This window comes from Oryx dammah, unplaced genomic scaffold, assembly GCF_014754425.2.
Source record: "Oryx dammah isolate SB20612 unplaced genomic scaffold, SCBI_Odam_1.1 HiC_scaffold_26, whole genome shotgun sequence".
In the NCBI taxonomy this organism is placed as follows: domain Eukaryota; kingdom Metazoa; phylum Chordata; class Mammalia; order Artiodactyla; family Bovidae; genus Oryx; species Oryx dammah.
This window is the reverse complement of record NW_024070210.1, coordinates 18,448,790-18,470,881: the sequence shown is the minus strand read 5'-3', so window position 1 is coordinate 18,470,881 and position 22,092 is coordinate 18,448,790. Positions and strand designations below refer to the sequence as shown.

The 22,092-nt window shown below is 43.8% G+C and overlaps 1 protein-coding gene across 2 annotated transcripts in view; it reads right to left on the bottom strand.

Annotated features, from left to right (window-relative positions):
• The window catches only part of ZFYVE1 (zinc finger FYVE-type containing 1), a 44,469-nt gene that overhangs the window by 12,997 nt on the left and 9,380 nt on the right, over positions 1-22,092 (bottom strand). For both annotated transcript variants that reach the window (XM_040226145.1, XM_040226146.1), the window contains exons 3-4: positions 9,425-9,929; positions 4,904-5,118 (exon numbers count right to left, since the gene is read on the bottom strand). In XM_040226145.1, coding sequence (XP_040082079.1) covers positions 4,904-5,118; positions 9,425-9,929 — 720 coding nt within the window. The remainder of the gene's footprint in view (positions 1-4,903; positions 5,119-9,424; positions 9,930-22,092) is intronic.

Genomic DNA, 22,092 nt, shown 5'->3' with positions numbered 1-22,092 from the left:
ACAACAGTACAGCTCTTACTATCTAACCTGTAAGTTTCACTCCAGTCATCAAAGGCTAGCAGTGAATTTTCTAATTCAAAATGGAGACTCTTATGTAATCCACGATGCCACCTCCCTCCCAAACATATAATAACTTCGTAAATACTTAACAGGTGCTTCCTGATGTGATAGAATTAGAGAGTCAGAGTTCCTACATTTAGAGATTGGAGGCTAAAGGAGGTATTACATAAAACCTGTAAGAATCCAACCTTAAAATGGTGCTCTCCATTATTCATAACTGTAAATACAGGCAACAACAGTTAATTCAATCTTCAATTTCCTTGGTCAATAGGGACCTGAGCATCTCTTTTCTTTAAACAGACTTACTTCATCAGTGAGAATGTGCTCTGCTGGTAGGTATCTGAGCTGTTGCTACTGTGGAAACTGAGCAAACAAGTGAGAGGTTAAAAAGTGAGAAAAATTCCCCTGGAGGAAAGGAACTGGGGCTTGGACCACAAGGAGGCTAAATGGCAGGAAGAGCGACCAGATTAGCAGAATGAATAGGAAACATACGGGCAAGTTGCTAGAGCAGAAAGTGACTGAAGGTCTCATACACACACACACACACATTCTACAACTCCTCAATCCTGCTCATTAATCACATTTCCTGTTCAATAATGAACATGAAAAGAATATGAGGAAGGAAAAAAAGATTTAACTTCTCTGTGATCTGACATATTTAGGGAGAAAATGTATACAAACATTACATACATATATTTCTGTATGCACTGAAGAAGCACCAAAAATTTCTGGAAGCGTATGTCAGAAAGTATTATAACAGTTATCATACAGTCAGGGGGACAGGAGTAAAAGGGACTTAAATCATACCTTACTATTGGAATTGTACTATTTGAATCTGTACTATTTCAATTGTTTATTACAAACACATATTGCTTTTGCAATTAAAAAAAATAACTTTTTAAAGTAACCAAACACTCATATACAACTTATAAGAATGTCCTTTCTAAAGGCAACTGGCAGTATGCATCAGGAACCTTTAAAGACGACCCATCTTCTGACCTTAAAAGTCGAGTAACTATTGAGAAGGAATACACCCTAGGATTTAAACGCACAGACTTGGGAGGCAGACTATCAGGTTCAAATTCCCCAACACTGGAACTTCCCTGGTGGTCCACTGACTGAGACTCTGCGCTCCCCATGCAGGGGGCCTGGGTTCAATCCCTCGTCGGGAACTAGATCCCACATGCTGCACTAAAAAAAATCCCACGTGCCACACCAAAGACCAAAGATCCCGAGTGCCAGGCTGCAAACTAAGACCTGGCCCAGCCAAATAAATAAGTGAATGTTAAAACAGCTAATTCTCCACCACTCACTAGACAAGTCATCTCCGGCAAATTAGCGTACCTCTCTGTGCCTCTGTTTCTCAACCTCAGAGTTGGTATGAGGATAAAATTAATGAATACACGTCAGTGCAGAGCACAGAACATGACATCAGTAAACACTCCACAGACAGGGTGGCCAGCAGCACTGGGAGCTGCAATTTACCCGAGGAAGCAGGCAGAATGTGGGCAATATATTTAGGTACTCAGAAAACATAAGGAAAAATGGAAGTACTATTAAAATAAGGGCAGAACTACTACATATAAAAAATGATCCATCCATATAAATGAAAAAGCATGCAGCTATTTAAAAAAAAACATGGTTTTATAGGATATTTAATAGCATGGAAAAAATGCTAGGCTTCAACACTCCATAAAAAAAAGCAAAGTATATAAGTGCACATAGATACATCACAACCCCATTCTCTTTTTAAAATAAGTAGCAAAGAATCACATAATGCCCCATTTATCTATTTTTTGCACACTTAGTTTGCTTTTTTCTTTGCTATTACCAGGATGTTGCCATTAACATCCTCATATAGGTCTCTGTGTTCCTGTGGAAGAGTTGCTTTAAGGCCAATTTCTAGAAATGACATGGTTGGAATATGTATCATGCATTTCTTTATACTACTGCATTTAAAAGTGGCTGTACTAATTTTACCTCAACCAGAAGTTTGTAAGAGTTTACAGGGCTTCATATCCTTTTTGATATTTTATTGCCAAACCTGTCAGTGTTCACCTTTGCATGGTGGTGTGGTCTTACTAGAGGGTTGAGATTTCTTTATTTGGCCATCACAGTCTTGCCTCACAGTGCACACAGTGCCTTTCAATTTTCCCAAAAGGTTTATACATTTTTTTCTAACAATATTCTGTGTATCTCATGTAAAATAAAGAGAAAATCACAGAGGAAACAAAATCATATAAATCATACTAGAATATATCCCAAGCCTTCTTAAAGTGTTTCTTCAGGGAGTCAGTAAGGAACTGGACAAGGTAAAGAATAAATACCAGTAGAGAAAGAAAAAAATGGGAGAAACAGAAAGTCAAGCTATTTTGGCACTGATAATTTATCTGTTTATGACCATCCCCACTCTTTTGTTCCAAAAAGAATGCAAGGCCACTTAAAAAAAAAAAAATACAACAACATAAAACAAAAAATAAGCGGACAAAAATAAATGGCCATTATATTATACACTGTTATGAACTATGAAGACTTCTGTTAAGAGTATTTTAACAGCAATAAACCTCTCCTAGGTCAGTTTGCCTAATGCAGACCTTAAAGGTAGCTTTCTATAAGCATGATTATCAGAGAATGAACAACTTCTAATTTAAAGAAGGTTAAAAACAACCAGAAAAAGACAAAACAATTTTTTCAAGGATCTGACTAAGTTGCAAGACCCCAGAGTTCCCTGAGGAGAGCCCAAAACACAAGCTTAAACAGGTAACTCCATCCCGTGGACAGAACCGTGGGCCCACACCTCCGTACAGCACAGACCCTGCCTCAGAGAACAGGAAATACAAGATCCAGGTAAACTCTTGAGGCCAACAGTTACCAAGAGTCCTCAAAATTCCAGCTGACCAGGCTCGTTTTAACCACAGAAAGTTTCATCAATCATATCACCTCATAAAAACACAGTGTAACTCTTTTTCTCAAAAGTAACAACAGTAACAGCAGAAAAGGACCTGACCAACAGGCCTGGAGGAGGACATCCAAGATGCAAGGTAGAACCCCTGAGCACGGCTCACTGCTCATGGCACCTGGTGTCCCTGAAGGGCTTCTGTAAACAAGAAGCTAGGTCAACTCTGAGAAAACCTAAGGAACTCTATAATGCAGCCATTGGCCTAGTTGTCAGTAGTCTTAAGGATCAGATTTTACAGCCCTTTATATAACATAGTATGGATTCAGCCTCCACTTAAGAATGCTCACAATATTTGGGTGTAATCTTCCACCTGACTATCTCCAAGCCATTACAAGGACATGTGTGGTCAGTCATGTCCGACTCTTTGTGACCCCATGGACTCTAGCCTACCAGACTCCTCTCTCTGGGATTTTCCAGGCAAGAATACCGGAATGGGTTGTCGTTTCCTCCTCCAGGGGATCTTCCCAACCCAGAGATTGAACTTGTTATCTTCTGCACTGGTAGGCAGATTCTTTACAGTGGAGTCACCTGGGAAGCTCCTGAAGAAGGATACTATAAGGGCAAAGATTGCTGTCTATCTTAATTCTCCACGGTTATTTCCAGCACCTCAAACTCTAACACGGAGATCCACTCATTTATTTGTTGAATGGAGGAACGAACAAACTAATTTCCTAAGACCAAGCAACAGGTAAATGGCAGAACTGGGATCCCAACACAAGTCTGTCTGACTCCAGAGTCCCAAGTTTTTCTAGTCCAATCAGGATACTATGAGATGCCACAGACTAGGAAGCTTATAAACGACAGAAACTTATTCCCCACAGTCCTGAAGGCTGGAAAATCCAAGATGAGCATGCAGCATGGCAGCCTCCAAGCGAGGGTCTGCCTTCTGGTTGACAGATGGTAACTTCTCAGTGTCCTCACTTGGTGGAAGGGGCTAGGGAGCTTTCTGAGGCTCCATTTGTAAGGGTGCTAAAGTCACTCAAGAGGGTTCCATTCTGATGACCCAATCACCTCCCAAACCCCTGGATATGTATATTACTAGTACATGTATACTAATTGGGCATTAAAGTATTTCAAGATATGAATTTTGTGAGGTTACTAAACATAGCCTTTAGTAACCACTATGCAAAAACCATAAACTTGTCTGAGTAGTAACTTTTCATTCCCTCCTCTTGTTTTTTTTTCAACTTTTCATTTTGTTGTAATTTCAAACCTGTAGAAAAGTTGCAAGAATAGTATAATGAACTTCCATATACAGTTTACCCAGAGGCAGAAATTGCTCACATTGTGTCCCACTGCAAACCTTTTAGACTCCATGGATGAAGCAAATCAGCATATGCCCAAAGTCTGTTCCTGGGTCAACCAGGGCCGGCCTAGCTTTATGCAAACCGCTTTTCCTATCTCTTCCGGTCTCGGCCTCTATGCCCTAACCCTCAGGGCACCCTCAAATCCCTAGCTCAAGTCTTCATGTCAACACTGTCCTTTCTCCAAATCCCATACTTGCAGCACTGCTCCAAAGACCCTGTTCCCTTCCTGCGCCTCTGTCCTCCGCCTGCAGGCATGGTAACACAGAGGTGTATACAAAGTAAACCTTAAAATGGAAGCAGTCTTGAGAGGAACTGAGTTGATGTCTTTATTATAAAGAATGGTAGAATAAGGTTTTTCTCCAAGATGAGGACCTTTTAATTATCATCCGAGATTCCTGTTCCTGGCAAGAGGACGCCATTCAACAGGTAACACACTCCACTCATGCCCTCCTTTCACAGACCCTCTCTTTCCGGCCCAGGTTTCTAATCACCAGCACTGACAGAAGCTGGAGAACTGAGTGTCCTCACCACCCACTGGTGCCCCAGTGAGAAGCACTCAGGCCAGAAACCAACTGACCTTCAGGGCTTTGAAGATGACGCCCGGGTGCCGGGGAGAACGGGTGGTATTGTTCTCCAGCTGCTGCTCCAGAGCACGCCGAAGCCCAGAAAAGTCAGTGGGAGGGTTGTAGGTCCTCGTCCCCTTGTAGTGAATGGAACTGAAGGCTTCCGGGAAGCGGCCCAGCTTCCGGAACCGGTCCTGGATAAGCTTCTCCGGCACCTCGGAGGGGTGATCTGGACAAGCGGAAACAGGTGTGTGAACAGGGGCCTTTCTTTAAAAAAAAAGTCTCCTGTCTTTCATTATGAAAGGAATGTGTGGTGCGACTCTGTAAATATAAAGTACATAAACAGGCAGAACTGCTCTATGCTGTTGGAAGTCAGGACGGAAGGAACTGCCTAGAAGGAAGCACGAGCAGGGCTTTCTGTGAAGTGGGGGCTGGTGGATCATGGCCTGGTATTGAAGTCACAGGTACCCTCAGCTTGTGAAAGGGCTCAGGTATACACTTTTGATATAACGTGCACTTTTTGGTATGTGTGTTACACTTCAAGGAAGTACCTTTTAAAAAAAAAAAAAAGAATCAGTCATTTATTTAACTTTTAATATTTATTAATTTAATGGCTGCAGCAGGTCTAAGCTGCGTCACGAGGGATCTCCACTGTGGCTCACCGGCTCTCTAGCTGCAGCACGAGGGCTTAGTTGCTCCACAGCAAGTGGGGGTTTCAGTTGCCCAACCAGAGATCGAACTGGAGTCCCCTGCATTACAAGATGGATTCTTAACTAAAAGTGTCTTTTTGTTTTTTAATGTGCTCATTGTAAAAAATCCAAACATGTCAAAGCATAAAAGGAAAGAAACGCTGGTCCTCTATTTCCTCCTACTCTTCAAAGGGAACTATAGTCCAGTGATTACCCTTTCAGATTTCTTTCCTACATAATTCCCAACACATACCTGCAACTTGCTTTCATCACTTAATAACACAGTAAGCATGTGTCCTTGTACACTTGATACACTGTGAGAAGACATCTCCTTCTTTTTAACAGCTACATAGTCCTCCATCCTATGGATGGATTTCACCAGTCACCTCTAGTGAGCATTTAAAACAAATAGCTGCTCTGGAAGTGCTGGTCTTATGCTGCTGAAGTTGCAGACAACTGCCAACATGTGAGGCTATCAGCCTTCCCGTAGTTTCTCCAACATTTATCCAGAAATTTAGGGAGTGGCAGTATAAACAGATTCAATAATCATTTTGAAGATAAAACTTGGAAGGACTTTTGGGTTTAATTTCCTTTAATATTTTTTTTTAAAACCTAAATTATTTTATTCTTTAGAAACTAGATTCTGTGCTGACAAAGGATTATGTTGCTTTTAAAATGCATTTTTTTAAATTGAAGGATTGTGTTAATTTCTACCAAACATCAACATGAATCAGCCATAGGTTTACCTATGTCCCCTCCCACTTGAACATTTCCTCCTACCTCCCTCCCCATCCCACCCCTTTAGGTTGTGACCAAGCCCCGGTTTGAATTCCCTGAGTCATACAGCATAATTTCCTTTAATATTTTAACAACAAAATCATTCCAATTAAACACTGGAAATATGGCTTTAGCTCAATTTAAAGGTAGAGTCATCAAAGAGAAGTAGCCAAAGTTCTGGATCCAGAAACAACTCTGGATTCAGAATCCCAATTTTGCAGCCTACTAGCTGGAACCTCCTTGGTTACATAACCTAAGCTCTCTGAGTTCAGTTTCTTCGTTTGTAAAATATAGCTGCTGTTGATTGAGCTGAGTAACAAAGATACATTAAGTCTGCACTTATTTTTAAGAAAATGTTGGGACTTTCCTGGTGGGCCAGTGGTTAAAACTCTGCACTTTCACTGGAGAGGGTACAGGTTCAATCCCTGGTCAGGGAACTAAGATTCCATATGCTGTGTGACACAGGCAAAAAAATTAAAATGTTTAAAAATTTAAGGAAAACAATGTTATTTTTGTTATTCAGCTTTTATTTTAAACAAACAAACAAACAGGCACCTAGCACAGAGCAAGGTATAAAGCAAAAGAAAAAAAAGGAGGGGGGGTGTTTCCCTGATAGCTTAGTGGTGAAGAATTCGTCTGCCAACGCAGGAGATATAGGTTCGATTCCTGTTCCGGGAAGATCCCACATGCTGCAGAGTGCCTGAGCCTATGCACCACAACTACTGAGCCTGTGCTCTGGAGCCCGTGAGCCGCAGCCACTGAGGCCCTCACGCCCTAGAGCCTGTGCTCCGAAAGAAGAGAAGCCACTGCAGTGAGCAGCCTGCACACTGCAACTAGAGAGTAGCCCCCACAAGCTGCATCTAGAGAGAAGCCCATGCAGCAGCAAAGACGCATCACAGCCAAAAATAAGTAAGATTTTTTTTTTTTAAGTAAAGCCTATGGGAAAAAAAAGTTACTTTGAAAGGCTAGTTATTTCAAAACCCTGAACAGGAAATTAGACCTTCCCCTCACCAAAGCTGTGAAGATCCAAAGTGGCATAAAAATGCTAATCACAGGAGGTATCCTAGACCCAGATCCTTCAGATTCTAACTCCTTAATACAATCCCAGTGTGTCCACTCCGTGCCTGCTGCCCTGCCCTGGCTCAGGCCCCATCACTCCTCATCTAGTACTGTGATAAGCTCCTGGCCACCTCCCTGCCTCTTCACGTGCCTCTCTAGTTCATCCTGCAACAGGCTGTGGGGGATCTTTTTGAAAATACAGATCTGATCAGATTAACTCCCTACTTAAAATCCTTCAAGGGATCTTGTCATACTTGAGACCTAAATCAAGGCCATCCATGCATGACCTGATCTCTGAGTGTGTCCACTATTCCCTCCCACACAATCTAAGCCTCAGACACACTGAGCCTCTTCATTTAGCAAGTATCTGACGACAGCCTCCTGTATGCCAAGCACTCACTCAGGCTCTTCAAAGGCAACAGTGAATAAGACAGGCAAGGTTCCTGCCTTCCTGGAGTTTCCATTCCAAGGGGAAAAGATCAAAAACCAGTAAGCAAACAAACAGGATGATTTGGAGAGCGGCAGCTGCCCTGATGAACATGAACAGGGTGATCTAACAAGACGGGACCACCAGGGTGCAGGAAGGACCATTTTAAAGGAGACACTTGGCAAAAGCTCCGAAGGCCTGAGAGTTGAGCTGAATCTGAAAGAGGATGGCTGGCTGGAGGAAGGTGTGTGCCAGGTAGACAGAGTAGCATGTTCAAAGATGGGAACTGAGAAAAGTCTGGTATAGCTAGTGGAGGGAGTGAAACGGGTAAGCAGAGATCAGAGACAGAGGCAGGAGTGAGGACACTATAATTAGGAGTTTAGATTGTATCCTGATGTAATGGAAAGCCACTGACAGGTTGGAAGCAGGAGTATGACATGACCTAAAGAATAAGCTTTTAAAAAACATCACTCCCCATCCTTTGAGGAGGATACATTGAAATGGGCAGGAACAGAATCCAGGAACTCAGTGTACAAATACCTACAGTTCCTTGGACACAACAAGCTCCTTCAAACCACTACAGGTTCATCTTCCTAGACCATCCTTCCTCCCCTCCTCTATTTAGCCAGTCTCTAAAGTTCAATGTCACCTCCTCTTTCCTAGATCCCACAAGGACATGTACAGTGTCCCTCTTCTGCACACTCACGGCTCCAGGAGCGACACCCACCACAGAACGCAACACATGTGGCCTCTCCAACTAGACTATCAGCTATTTGAGGGTGGGAATTGTTTTTTTTTTTTTCAGTTTGGGGTCCTGATAGTCAGCATGTGACCTTGTGCACTTAATAGTTTGTAAACTGAATGAACGTTCATAATGAAACTGCTTTCGGAGCCAACCCTGTTGCCCCCACCTGCATCTAATCACCATCGCACCTGCCTCCTCACCCTCCCACTCGGGCGATGTTCTTGCTTCCCATTTCTCTAAGAAAACAGAAACAATAAGACAACTTCCACCACGTCTACCTACTTACCCGTAATCGTGTCCATATAACCTCCCTTCTCTCCTATTGTCACAGATGAGCCGTCCACGCTCCTAAGGTCAGCCCTCCATCTGTGCGTCACTCCTGCTCTAGTGAATCATTCCCACCGATACACAAGTATCTGCAATGCCTCACGTCTTAAATTTCAAGAAAGGGAAAACTCCTTGAAATCCCACATTAGCCTCCTGCTGTCACTTATCTGCTTCCCTTTATAGAACTCTGTGAAAGAGATCAATATACTACCTTAAGTTTTTTCCTTCTCTTTTCTTGATCCCACTCTGATCAGGCCCACCATCCTTGGGAAGCGGTCTTACCCAGATCACCAAGGACCTCTATATCACGAAGGCCAATCAGCAATTCTCAGTCTTCATCCTGCCCATGAGCAGATTCTGACATGGTTGATCACGCCATCCTTCTTGAAACATTTCCTTATGTCTTGCCCAGGCAGAAATTTTTCTGGGCAATCTACCAACGCCAAGTCACTACTGCAGCCCAGGGAACCCAGAAAGGTCAACATGTGACAACCAAACCCCATCTACTTACCAGAGCCCAGCAGCTGGGTGTGCACAGTCTCATGGAAAATGATAACAGCAGGGCCCAAGGTGGACAAGGGGACGTCCAGGCCACAGCGGGCAGTGGTAGCTTTGAGCTCCTTAGTGAAATGTTTCAGATAAGCTTCTGAGGCATCCCCAAGGAACTTGAAGAGGTCATTGTGCAGTCGGTCTGCATGAGTTCGATAGATGACGAGGTCTGAGATGGCCAGGACCTTAAGCAGCAGCCGTGTTCTCTGGCTTAGATTCACTGTAGCTCCCAAGAGCCCTTCCGTGTCTATCACGGCTACTTTGTGGACTGGGTCATATGCTGCCCACACTCCCACAGTGCAGGACTCCTGGGCAGGGGAGGTTTTGAAGACTTCTCGGCCATAGAAGAAAGTGTGGTTGAGGGTATGAGACTTCCCATCCCCAGTATTTCCAAAAATGGAAACCACTTTCAGATGCTGATCAGGTTTGCAGTCCAATTTCCTAATGAAGTCCTCTTCATTCGTTACCTTCCCAAAAAAGGGGGGAGGGAGGGGAAAGACAATGAAATACGAAAACCACAAAATAGCTAGAAACACCTGCCAAGAATTAAGTGCTTGCCAGGGCTCCTCAACTGACTTGTCAATGTGACAAGGAAAAGAAGTCCCAGGATAATAGCCTCTCACCCAACACCTACCCCTGCTGCTGCTGCTAAACTGCTTCAGTCGTGTCTGACTCTGTGCGACCCCACAGATGGCAGCCCACCAGGCTCCCCTGTCCCTGGGATTCTCCAGGCAAGAACACTGGAGTGGGCTGCCATTTCCTTCTCCAATGCATTTAAGTGAAAAGTGAAAGTGAAGTTGCTCAGTCGTGTCTGACTCTTAGCGACCCCATGGACAGCAGCCCACCAGGCTCCTCCGTCCATGGGATTTTCCAGGCAAGAGTACTGGGGTGGGGTGCCATTGCCTTCTCTGACACTTAGCCCTAGCAAACAGCTAACAGGAACTTTGAAAGCCTCAGTCAGTATATAAGAACTTAATGGTCATAAAAATGTTAAAACTATAAGCTCTTAAAAGAAGGCACAGGAGGAAATTTTGCAACCATGGATTAGGCAATGTCTTCTTATATATGACACTAAAAGCAATACAACAAAAGAAAAAAATGGATAAAATGGACTTCATCAAAATTAAAAACTTTTATTCTGCAAAGGATACCATTAGATGAAAAGACAATCCAAAGAACAGGGGAAAATATTTGCAAACCACATTTCTAATAAGGGACTAATGGTCCAGAATATGTAAATAATTCTTACAGCTCAGTAAGAAAAAATAACCTAATTAAATATTAAGCAAAAAATTTGAACAGACATTTCTCCAAAAAAGACATAAATTATCAATAAGCACATGAAAAGATGCTCAACACCATAGTCATCAGGGAAATGCAAACCAACCACAATAAGATATCCCTCACACCCACTAAGATGGCTATGATCAAAAAGATAATGGCAAGTTCTGGTGAGAGTACTGCGAAATTTCAACGCTCAAACACTAATGATGAGAATGTAAAATGCACAACCACTCTAGAAAACAGCATGGCAGTTTCTCAGAAAGTGAAACATAGTTACCATATGTCTCAGGAGCTCTACTCCTAGGTATAAACCAAAAGAATTAAAAACATACATCCATACAGAACTTGAACATGAATCTTCACAGCAGCATTATTGATAACCGTCAAAGATGGAAACAACCCACGCGTCCATCAACTGATAAGTGAATATACAAAATGTGGTATATTTATACAATGACTGAATATTATTCAACTATAAAAAGTACTAATATATGCTACAAGACGGATGAACCTTGAAAACATTATATTAAGTGAAAGAAGCCAGACACAAAATGTTACATATTATATAATTCCTTTTATATGAAATGTCCACAATAGGTCAGCTGATAGAGACAGAATATATATCAGTGGCTGCTAGGGGTGAAGGGAAGGAGGAAATACGAAGTGACTGCTAGTGGGTACAGGGTTCCTGTTTGGGTTGATGAAAATGCTAAGGACTTAGACAGTACTAAGGGCTGTACAACTTTATGAATATACTGAAAGCACTGAGTTGTATATTTTAAAAGGATGATAAATACATGCTATGTGACTTACATCTAAGTAAGCCTATTTTTAAAAAAAGAACAATTTACCAGTCAAACTCCATCTATCCATAATTCCTCTGTTTACAGTTTAAAAACACTGCAATCCTTATAAGAAGTCAGGCCATGAGACTTCCCCGGTGGTCCAGTGGTTAAGAATCCGCCTTCCAATGAAGCTGATGCAGGTTCCTAAACAAGGAACTAAGATCCCATGTGCCACAGGGCAACTGAGCCCAAGCGCCACAACTACTAAGCCTGTGAGCTCCAGAGCCCACGCTCCACGGTAAGAGACACTCATGCCACAAACAGAGAAAACTTGCGTGCTGCGACAAAATAAAAAAAAAGTCAGGCCAGGAAGGAAGGGAGCTGGTGTCAATGAGACAGATCCCAGACTGGAGTTCCAGGAAGATGCTCAGGGCCTGTAACTCTCAGAATACAAATCCCCAGGGTCAAAGCTCCTAATTCAAACACCTGGTGTTCTACTCCAGCTAAAGGAGTGATGAACCTTTACAACTTTTATCCTCCAGCCAGGAGACAAACAAACAACAACAATAAAAAACACACTCCTGACTCTCAAGAGTCTGCTGGTTTGATAAGGAGAAGTTACAGGGAGCCAGACCACTGGGTGTGATAATATGATGTCTTCATTTCCCATAATCTCATCAAGATAGTAAAGCACTCACTATTCCATTAATAACATCACTACGATTATTACAGGAATAGCCTTAATGACAATATTTTATTTACTGAATGCCCACTGCACTGACAGTGCCCTTCCCTAGATGCATGAGGGCAGAATCGAGTCTGCCCTTATACCCCCAGTACTCGGGATACGGCCTGGCCCAGGAGAGGAGTTCAATATCGAGTTACCGAATGAATGAAGCAGTGCACCTTGCTAGGAACTTTGATCACTTTTCTCCACCCTGGATTGTCCACAGGGCTGAACACAGCAGCAGCATTTGATAACTGGGCTCAATGATCTCCCAGGCAACTGAGAGGAAGAAGAAGTTACACAGAACAGCCCACTTTGGACCCATGTCACTCTGCCAGTATCGTTCCAAGCTGCTAAGCTGGCCACAAGAAAACAAAACAAAAGCTCCATAAACCTCTACCGGCAAGGAGTCAGATAAGGTCAGAGAGGCCAGCTGCAAGAGTCATCAAACAGTCTGGAGGAAGAAGACGAGGCCCAGGGGCTTTCCCCCCTGGAAATGAACTCAATCATGAACCCATTATCCAAAAAAAACCACAACGGGTATCCAGGACACTCAAGAGTGGGCACCTGAAAAGGGGCCTGTAGAAGATGTTAAATGTCTCAAGATTTATACCGATGAAGTACCCACCAAATGATGTGCATAACATATATATATAAGTATGTCACTGGAGTCAGCATTTGGGGATATGATTTCAGCACCAGGTGTGCCGGAGTATGTTAAACACACAAGTTCACGTGTGCATATGTGGATGAGTTTGGCGCAAAGAATTCTAGGAGGCTCTCAAAGCTCAGGCAGGTTTTTCTACCAAGGAGCCCTGGATAATCATTCAGTATGCACTGACTGCCTTTTTCCACATGTAAAATGAGGATATAACCATCTTTGCCTCCCCTGACTGGGTACTGGTTGCTAATCAAATCAACAGATAAACGAGAAAATGCCTGGCAAACTGAAACTATGCTTCGTTTTTCCTTCTTCTGCCTTTCGCATTATTTTGCTCCCTGTTATACTACTCAATTCATCCTTAACCTGTGGGCAGTTTCCCGAGAGCCAGGAAGGAGACAACAGCCTAGGGAGTAAGTAGCAAGACCGGTTTTTCAGTCAGAAGAGAGTGAACTGAAAGTGTTAGTCTCTGAGTCCAACTCTTTGCGACCCCATGGACTGTAGCTCGCCAGGCTTCTCTGTCCATGGGATTCTCCAGACAAGAATACTGAAGTGAGTTGTCACTCCCTTCTCCAGGGGATCCTCCTGACCTAGGGATCGAACTCAGGTCTCCCCCACTGCAGGCAGATTCTTTACCGTCTGAGCCACCTGGGAAGCCCTCAGTCGGCAGAAGAGAAGGTCAAGAAAACATAAGAAAGATAAGAAGATCCCCCTGATGAAGAAAGGCTGGGGCCCGGGAGAACAAGGCTGCTGCTCTACTTGTTCTTTCTGTTCACCATCTGCCTGTTCCCACTCTGCTCCATTCCTGGGCTGAAATAAGCTATCTGACTCTGAGCCCTGCCAACTGGTCTCCCCACCCAACTTGACATGCTGGGAATGGTCCTCGGCCCTGACCCAACACAAAAACAGGAGCAACACGCCAAAGGTGCTCCTCCCCAGCCTCTGCCTTCAGTCCTCCTCCTGCTCACATGGACCTCAGGCAGGTCAGAAACACCCAAATTCAACTCCCAGTATAGCCCTGGAAAAGCTACTTAACTCCTGAAACCTCAGGGAAGTGAGATGGTAAGAGATTCTACAATCCATAGGGCTACTGAGAGGACTAAAGGCGATAAGGCACGCAAAGGGCACAGTACAACGCCTGGCACACAGCAAGCGCTTGATGAATACCAGCCATTATTTAGTAAAGACGAGGCCGCTGGGAACACATCCAGGGGCACAGCAGCAGCTCCTGGGCTTGCGCCTGCTTGTGGCTCAGAGTCTGTTCATCCAGGGACTGAGGCAGTGATGAGGTGAAAAATCTAAACTAATTCTATCTGAAAATGAAAAGAACTCACTGCTTGCTCCTGGTAACTCCTTTCCACTCCCCCTAAGCAAAACAACATAGTATTATTGATACTGACTTTATAGCTTGGTCTTCCCTTGTGGCTCAGCTGGCAAAGAATCTACCTGCAATGCAGGAGACCTGGGTTGGATCCCTGGGTTGGGAAGATCCCCTGGAGAAGGGAAAGGCTGCCTACTCCAGTACTCTGGCTTGGAGAATGCCATGGACTCTATAGTCCATGGGGTCGCAAAGAGTCGGACATGACTGAGCGACTTTGACTATCACCATACCCATCTTGAAGAAACCAAACAACACACCCCTCTATCACTGTCTCACCCACAAAGCTTTTCATTTGGGGTAAAGTTCCAAGGAGAGTTTCTAGAATGAAATGTTATAGTACTCAACGATCTACATTGTTTCAGCTCAGAGTTCAGAGCAGTTTACAACAGTGAAAAAGCCAACTTCTGACCCAAGCAGGCAAGGGGAAAGATGACAGTCTCCGAGAGATTCCTTCTTGGCCCTCAGAGAATTATTCCAGGAAGAATGACCATGTGGGCCTTGCCCTGAGGCGGCTGAGGGAGGAAAAAGCAAGAGATGGGACAGATATTGAAGTAAAAAGCCTTTGAAGGAGGAAAGTTCAACAGAGCAGAGGCAGTAAAGTTAAAGACACCGGAATATACTCCAAAGGAAAGAAACTCAGGACTGAGGTCCTCTCCGTTCTGGTCGCTCTGAGTGCAGAGGATCTGATCTGCACCAATTACAAACACACAGTCCTCTAAGCTGTTATAGCTGAGGACAAAAATCAGGTCCTTTCCCAAAGTAATGAAAGGGCTAAGGGAAGCATGACCGCTCCACCCCCGACAGCGCTCATGGTAAATCCCATCCTTGGACAACAAAGATGTTTTTATACCTCTCCACTGAGATTCTAAAATTACTCAAAATTGATAAATTATCCCCAAAGTTAAGTTCCCACTAATTACATTTATGTGAGGGTCTGTGCTGGAGAAGACTCTTGAGAGTCCCCTGGACTGCAAGGAGATCAAACCAGTCAATCCTAAAGGAAATCAACCCTGAGTATTCACTGGAAGGACGAATGCTGAAGCTCCAAAACTTTGGCCACCTGATGCAAAGGGTCAACTCACTGGAAAAGATCCTGATGCTGGGAAAGACTGAAAGCAAAAGAAGAGGCCCACAGCCAATAAGATAGTTAGATAGCATCAACAACTCAAGACGGGAATTTGAGCAAACTCTGGAAGACAGTGAAGGACAGGGAAGCTAGGAATGCTGCAGTCCATGAGGTCACAGAGTCAGACACAACTTAGGAACTGAACAACAACTCTAGTTTATCCTGCTTTCATTCCATTTTTGCCTGAGCTCCAATGAAGAGACAGAACCCAAAGAAACCAAACCAGATTCTCAATTTTGGCAGAACTGAAACCGCTATCTCAGAAGGAAATGAGAACTTGATTATTTAATCTGTACACAAAAAATATGCTGCTTGCCATTTCAGTAAACAAAGAATGATGCCTGCCATTCTGGTAAACAACTAATGTTGCCTCCATCCAGCCATCAGTCACTGCAGCCACCCCACCCCTCCTGCCATGGTTCACCCTGAGGGGGTTCAGGATGGAGGAAAACAGAATACAGACTCTAGATAGTAAAGCTGTATATCAAAGGAATAATTTCAATGAGCCCAGATTCTTGCATCTTCTCAAAGAAAAGCACTGAAATCATTAACTTGAGATTTCTGTTCTTTGTGATTAGCAGTGATCTTTTGATGTTGGACTAGAACCCCCAGCAAAAACTCCCTTGTATCCTGGTTTCTCCTTCAACGCCTTGAAACAGTTCCTCCGAGCTATCTGAGAGGCTGCTGCTGCTGCTGCTAAGTCACTTCAGTTGTGTCCGACTCTGTGCAACCCCAGAGACGGCAGCCCACCAGGCTCCTCTGTCCATGAGATTTGCCGGGCAAGAGTACTGGAGTGGGCTATCTGAGAGGCTACCCTAGGCTATACTTCTCAGTAAAGTCACCAAGTAAAACCTAATTCTCAACTTTTAGGCTGTGTTTTTTCTCTATTGACCAATCAATATGTATCAAGCTTCATCTAGTATCTGGCACTAATCTAATGGTGTAAGACCAACATAAGTATAAATTTAGGTATCATTTTCCATCTTCTGTAGGAAGGAAAGGAGAAGTGAAAAGTGAGGACGCTCTTCTCTGAAAAATCCAGAGCCATTTTCATCATGTTGAAAAAAGCTCCAGGCAAAGATTTAAGTCCATGCCCTAATTTTCCGATAAAATTTTACTTAAACAATGTCAAACAGATCAGGAGCCAGTCCATTGTTAAAGTCCCAAATCAAAGGAGGTTCCCTTCCAACAGCAAATCCCTACTGCCAGAAAGTTCTAGTAAACCTGCTCCCCTCAACCCAGCTAGTTCAGAAAATTACCTTTCATCCTATCCTCAAAGGACTGTACATTTTTGTGTTTACCCATGCATGTGCCAATCAAGTTTCATGTGAAAAACAACTGTTTCTCAATCAAACGGTTTCTTAAGACCACTGAAGTCACAGGATTGGCTTCACTAACACACTGAGCGCATTTGGTCAGCGCAAAGATCATTTTCTTCCACTCCAGTGTCCTCAAGAGCTCCATTACTTGAGAGGTCAGGAATTCTCCTCCCATGTCTTCGAACTACCAGTGGTGCCTCTGACATACGGCCTCACAGCGCTGCCTGCAGCTCCTCTAGCAGGAAAGAGAAATGTTTCTACGTAGAGATGATCCACAAAACAAATTCTTTTAGACGGGTCGTTTTTAGCTCCATGGTCAATTTCTTTGACTTCGCCCAACTCACCGAGTTCAGCTGTCCATTTACATCTGAGTGAAAGGCTTTCCAAGCAATGCTAGGTTCTGGGGGTTGGAAGTACCGCATCATCCTCAAGACCCACATTATCCTCAAGGAACTCTTCCAAGGAGCTTCCAAATGGAAGATGCCCCCTTTTCAGTGGGGTGGCATGGCATACTCATGTCTGGCCAGCTATAGAAACAGACGGAAGCTCTGGTAAAGGCTCTGGGATTAGTAGCAACAACCCTAGGCTAGACAAAAGACAGCAGAGCTGAGCACAGGGAACTATACTCAATAGCCTGTGATAAACCACAAAGGAGATGTTTTAATTTTTTTAAAAGTGAGAGCTTGATTCAGATCTACCTCCACCTGGATCGCGCCATGGACGATTTTCTCTACCCTTGTCTTAATCACAGCCTCCAGTCCCCACCCACCACCTCTGTTAACATCTTCCCATTATTCCTGGTTCCAGCTTCCCACTAGAGCATATTCCAGGCTGGCAAGGGTCTAAGCTGTGCTGTTTACCACTGTAGCCCTAACACAGGGCCTGACACACAATAGGAAATCTGTACTTATTTGTTAAGTAAGTGAATAAACACAGCACAGAATGTCTAGATGCTATATTCTCTCTAGGGAAGGCCATAGCATAGTATTACCCCTTAGGGTCCAATCTGGGGACTTCCCTGGCAGTCCGGTGGTTAAGACTGCAAGGGGCATGGGTTCAATCCCTGGTTGAAGATCTAAGATTCCACATACTGTGCAGTGTGGCCAAGAAAATATCTTTTTTTCAAGTGGAGGGGGGACTTCCCTGGTGGTCCAGTGGCTAGGACTCTGCAGTCCCAATGCACAGGGCCTGGGTTTGATCCCTGGTTGGGGAACTAAGATCCTACCTGTCTCAACATGAGTTCTCATGTTGCAACTAAGACCCTACACAGCCAAATAAATAAAAATATATATTTAAAAAAAAAGCGGAGGGAATACAATCTGCCTCTACCACTCACTGACTTCAGAAAAACCTTAAAGAAATTATTTAATTTCTCTGGGCTCCATTATCTCATCTGTAAAATGAGGGTAACAATGTAATTTACTTCACAGGATTGCTGCGAGGATTAAGTTGGAGAGAATGCACAGCAGCACTCAGCACAGCGGAGGCGTGCTGTAAATGCTGTTAAGTGCCGACTGATGTTGCAGTGCCCTGGTCTGCCTCTAGGCCACACTCAAAGAGTAAATGCAACATTCAGAAGAACTGAAGGTACTAGTGGTTTTCATTGTAAAATTAAGATAAAAGTGGATACTTTCTTGTAGCTCTGTATCTTCAGTATTTTAACATGACCAGTCTATGTTAGTTTTATAACTGGAAAATAACAAATGTTGCATAAAAAAGACAAAAAAAATCACTGCCCTCTGGGATGGACCGCCTAACAGGTACAGCGTTTTCTTCTGGGATGACGAAAATGTTTTAGATAGACAGAGGTGGTGGTTGCACCACACTGAATGTACCAAGTACCACTGAATCGTTTACTTAAAATCATTAATTTTATGTTACATGAATTACACCCCTATAAAAAAAAATCACTGCCCTCAGGAAGCTTACATGATAATGGGGAGAAGAAAGACCATAAGCAAAAAATATATATGGCAAACAAAATGTCCATGGACAAATGAAGAAACTGCAGTACATCTATACAATGGAACTTCTCTGCAATACAAAGAAATGAACTGAGATACGCAACAACACGTATGACCTTCAAAAACATTGTGGTGAGTGCAAGAAGCCAGATACAAAACAGTACCAAATTATTCTATTTTTACACGAAACTCTAGGAAAGTCAAATCTGTAGCTGTAGAAGGCAGATGAGTGACTGCTGGGGACTGACTTCCTAAGGAAACCTTCTGAGAGGATGGAAACGCTCTATACCTTGAGCGTTATGGGAGCCCCAGGGGTGCAACTGGTTAGCGTGCGGTACTTACATCTTGAGTGTTGCAGAGGTGGTTACACAGGTGTAAACATATTTGTTGAAACTCACACATCTGTACACTTAAAATGTGTACATTACAGAGACGTCCCTGGAGATCTAGTGGTTAAGACTTCGAGATTCCAATGCAGGGGCTTCAGGTTGGATCCCTGGTCTGGGAACCAAGATCCCACAGGCCATGGGACAAAGCCAAAAAACAAAAAACTGATTTTTGATGTACATATTATATTATGTGTACGTTATACCACAAGGGTTGGCTTTAAGTACACGTTATGTCAAACAATGATAAGCAGAGTGAAGAAAAACCAGGAGAGAGGAGTAGGATTATAGGAAAAGGCAGGAGTTGCTGTTTCAAATCTGCTGGTCAAGGAAGGCAGCACTATAAAACCAAAATCGCTTTAGATCAATCCTTAAAAAAAAAAAAAATGCGGCAAACTCAGTCTTCATGGTAGTGAAAGGAGAAGAAATGTATGAAAATCCAAAACGGTACATAAGCAGTTCCCTGGCGGTCCAATGGTTAGGACTCTGCTCTTTCACTGCTGAGGGCCCAGGTTCAATCAGATCCCTTGTTAGGGAACATCCCCCAAGCTGCATGATAGTGTGGCCAAAAAAAAAAAGAATATGGTACATCAGTCTAAAGGGATTCCCTTGTAGCTCAGCTGGTAAAGAATCCGCTTGCAATGCAGGAAACCCCAGTTGGGTTCCTGGGTTGGGACGATTTGCTGGAGAAGGCATAGGCTACCCCCTCCGGTATTCTTGGGCTTCACAGGTGGTTCAGCTGGTAAAGAATTCACCTGCGATGCGGGAGATCTGGGTTCGATCTCTGTGTTGGGAAGATCCCCTGGAGAAGGGGATCGCGGCTGCTGCTGCTAAGTCACTGCAGTTGTGTCCACCTCTGCACGACCCCATAGACGTCAACCCACCAGGCTCCCCCGCCCCTGAGATTCTCCAGGCAAATGGCTACCCACTCCAGTATTCTGGCCTGGAGAATTCCATGGAGTATACAGTCCATGGGGTCGCAAAAAGTCAGATATCACTGAGTAACTTTCACTAAGTCTAAAATCATTTACATGTAGCGCTGGAAAGAAACGTCTTTCCCCTGGCAGTAGTAGATTTAACTTCATAATTCATGCAGTAGGGAGGAAAAGAAAGGAAGAAATGAGGGAGGGAGAGAGGGAAGGAAGAGTCTAGAGGGAGGGAGGGAAGAGGAGGGAGGGAAAAAGAATTAGGGGAGGAAGGAAACAAAAGAAGGAGAGGAGGAGGAGGGAGGGAGGGAAAAAGAAGAAAGGCAAAGCGGGCTGTCTTTCTGGCTGTCCGAGAGGTGATCCAGTTGAGCTGACTAAGAACACGGGGAGGAACAAGCGTGCGCCCAGTGACCTACCAGCCACAGACTGACCGCCCAGCCACCGGGACCAGAAAGGGTGCGCACAGAGAGTCAGGATCCTCAAGCAGCCTCTCCTCAGAGGCAAGGACAGAAGACAGCAGGGCCTTCCCAGGAAAGAAGGCCCCACCAACCCCTGCCCAGTCAGGCTTAACCTCCCAATTTTCACTTTAAAGCATTTTTCAGAGATTACTCAAACTAGTAAGGCAGAAAATTGACGCTCAATAAATGTTTATGACTGCTGTTGAATGACACACGTAAACTGAATTAAACTCTTTGAAAAGAAAGGTTATAAGAGATTATAGAAAACGGTTCAGCTGTGTATTAATTAGATGACATATTCACCAGGCAGGAGAATGGGCTGAGAGGTAGAGGAATTTCTAGAATACTCTATGACTGCTGAATTGCTTGGGATTTTATTCTCTTCTCAACTTGAACCTGGGGTACCTGTGACTACATGCCAGAAGCAGGCTCCGTCTGTTCACCTACTCTAAGAGTCAAGCTCCTGGGAAAGACAGCAAGAACCCAGTCACAAGCAGAAGAAAATTAGGAAGGAGAGAAAAAAAAAAAAAAAAAAAAAACTCCAGAAGCTACAAGAAAACTGAATTATCCTCCATGAATTCAAGCCAGAGGCCAAGTGCTTACGTATGGTGGGTATACCTCTCTGCCACCACCAAGGATTCCAGCTACCACCAAGTTGACCTCACAAACAAGTCAAAGGGAATCTCTTAATTACTGGCCAAAAGCTGTTGGTAAGAGGGGCAAAATGAACAAAACATTCTCCAAGGAAACACCCACCCTTTCCTGCCTCCAAAAGTTCCTCTGTGTCCCTTCCCATAGGTCTTTCCAATCCTTCTTGACTGAAAGCTTTCTATCTCTTTCCCTTCTTTGTGATCTCACCCACTAAGTTTCCACTGGTTGCCCCTCATTGATCAAATGTGTTCAATACATTTAGGCAGTTCCAACCTCAGCTGGAAATGATCTCTTGGGAGCTGTTCCCAAAGCAGACAGGACTCCCCAGAAAAGTCCAGCCAGCCATCAGAAGGCTTCCACGGGACACAGTCTGCAGGATGGACTCAAGAGTAGTGCAGCCAGGAGACGCGGCCACAGGGAGACATACACTGTCCATTTAATAAGAAATCTGCCTAGTGTACTATCCCCGACTCAAAAAAGCCAAATGTTTACCAAATTCCAGAAAAAAAATCAATGACTTCAAGGAACTGACAGACCAGAAAAAAATTAGAGTCATATAAACTGGAGGTAACTTGAAATAGTTAAAAGATAGGTTCCCTGAAAAGCTGACTCACAGTGGTTTTGATGGCTTGCATGGGTCAAATTTTAAACAGGCCTGGACTAAACAAAATAGCCTCCCAGGTTAAATGCCAGGAGTCTGTTACAACTGAATAAGCCCAAGGCTGAGTGAGCTCACAAGATGCTGAGCAGAAATTAGAGGCATATAATAGGGGTTCTTTCATCTTCCTGTTTGTCTGAGTCATCCTCAACCCCGGTTTCCCAATAATATCATACAATGCCCTCCCCCAACTACTATTACTAAACAAAAGGGGATTTTACTTGGCTTTCAATGAGTAAAAGGTGGTGGAGGGGGATGGAGTCTCTGCTGTTGTACCAATTACTGCTTATTATTTTGACAGACA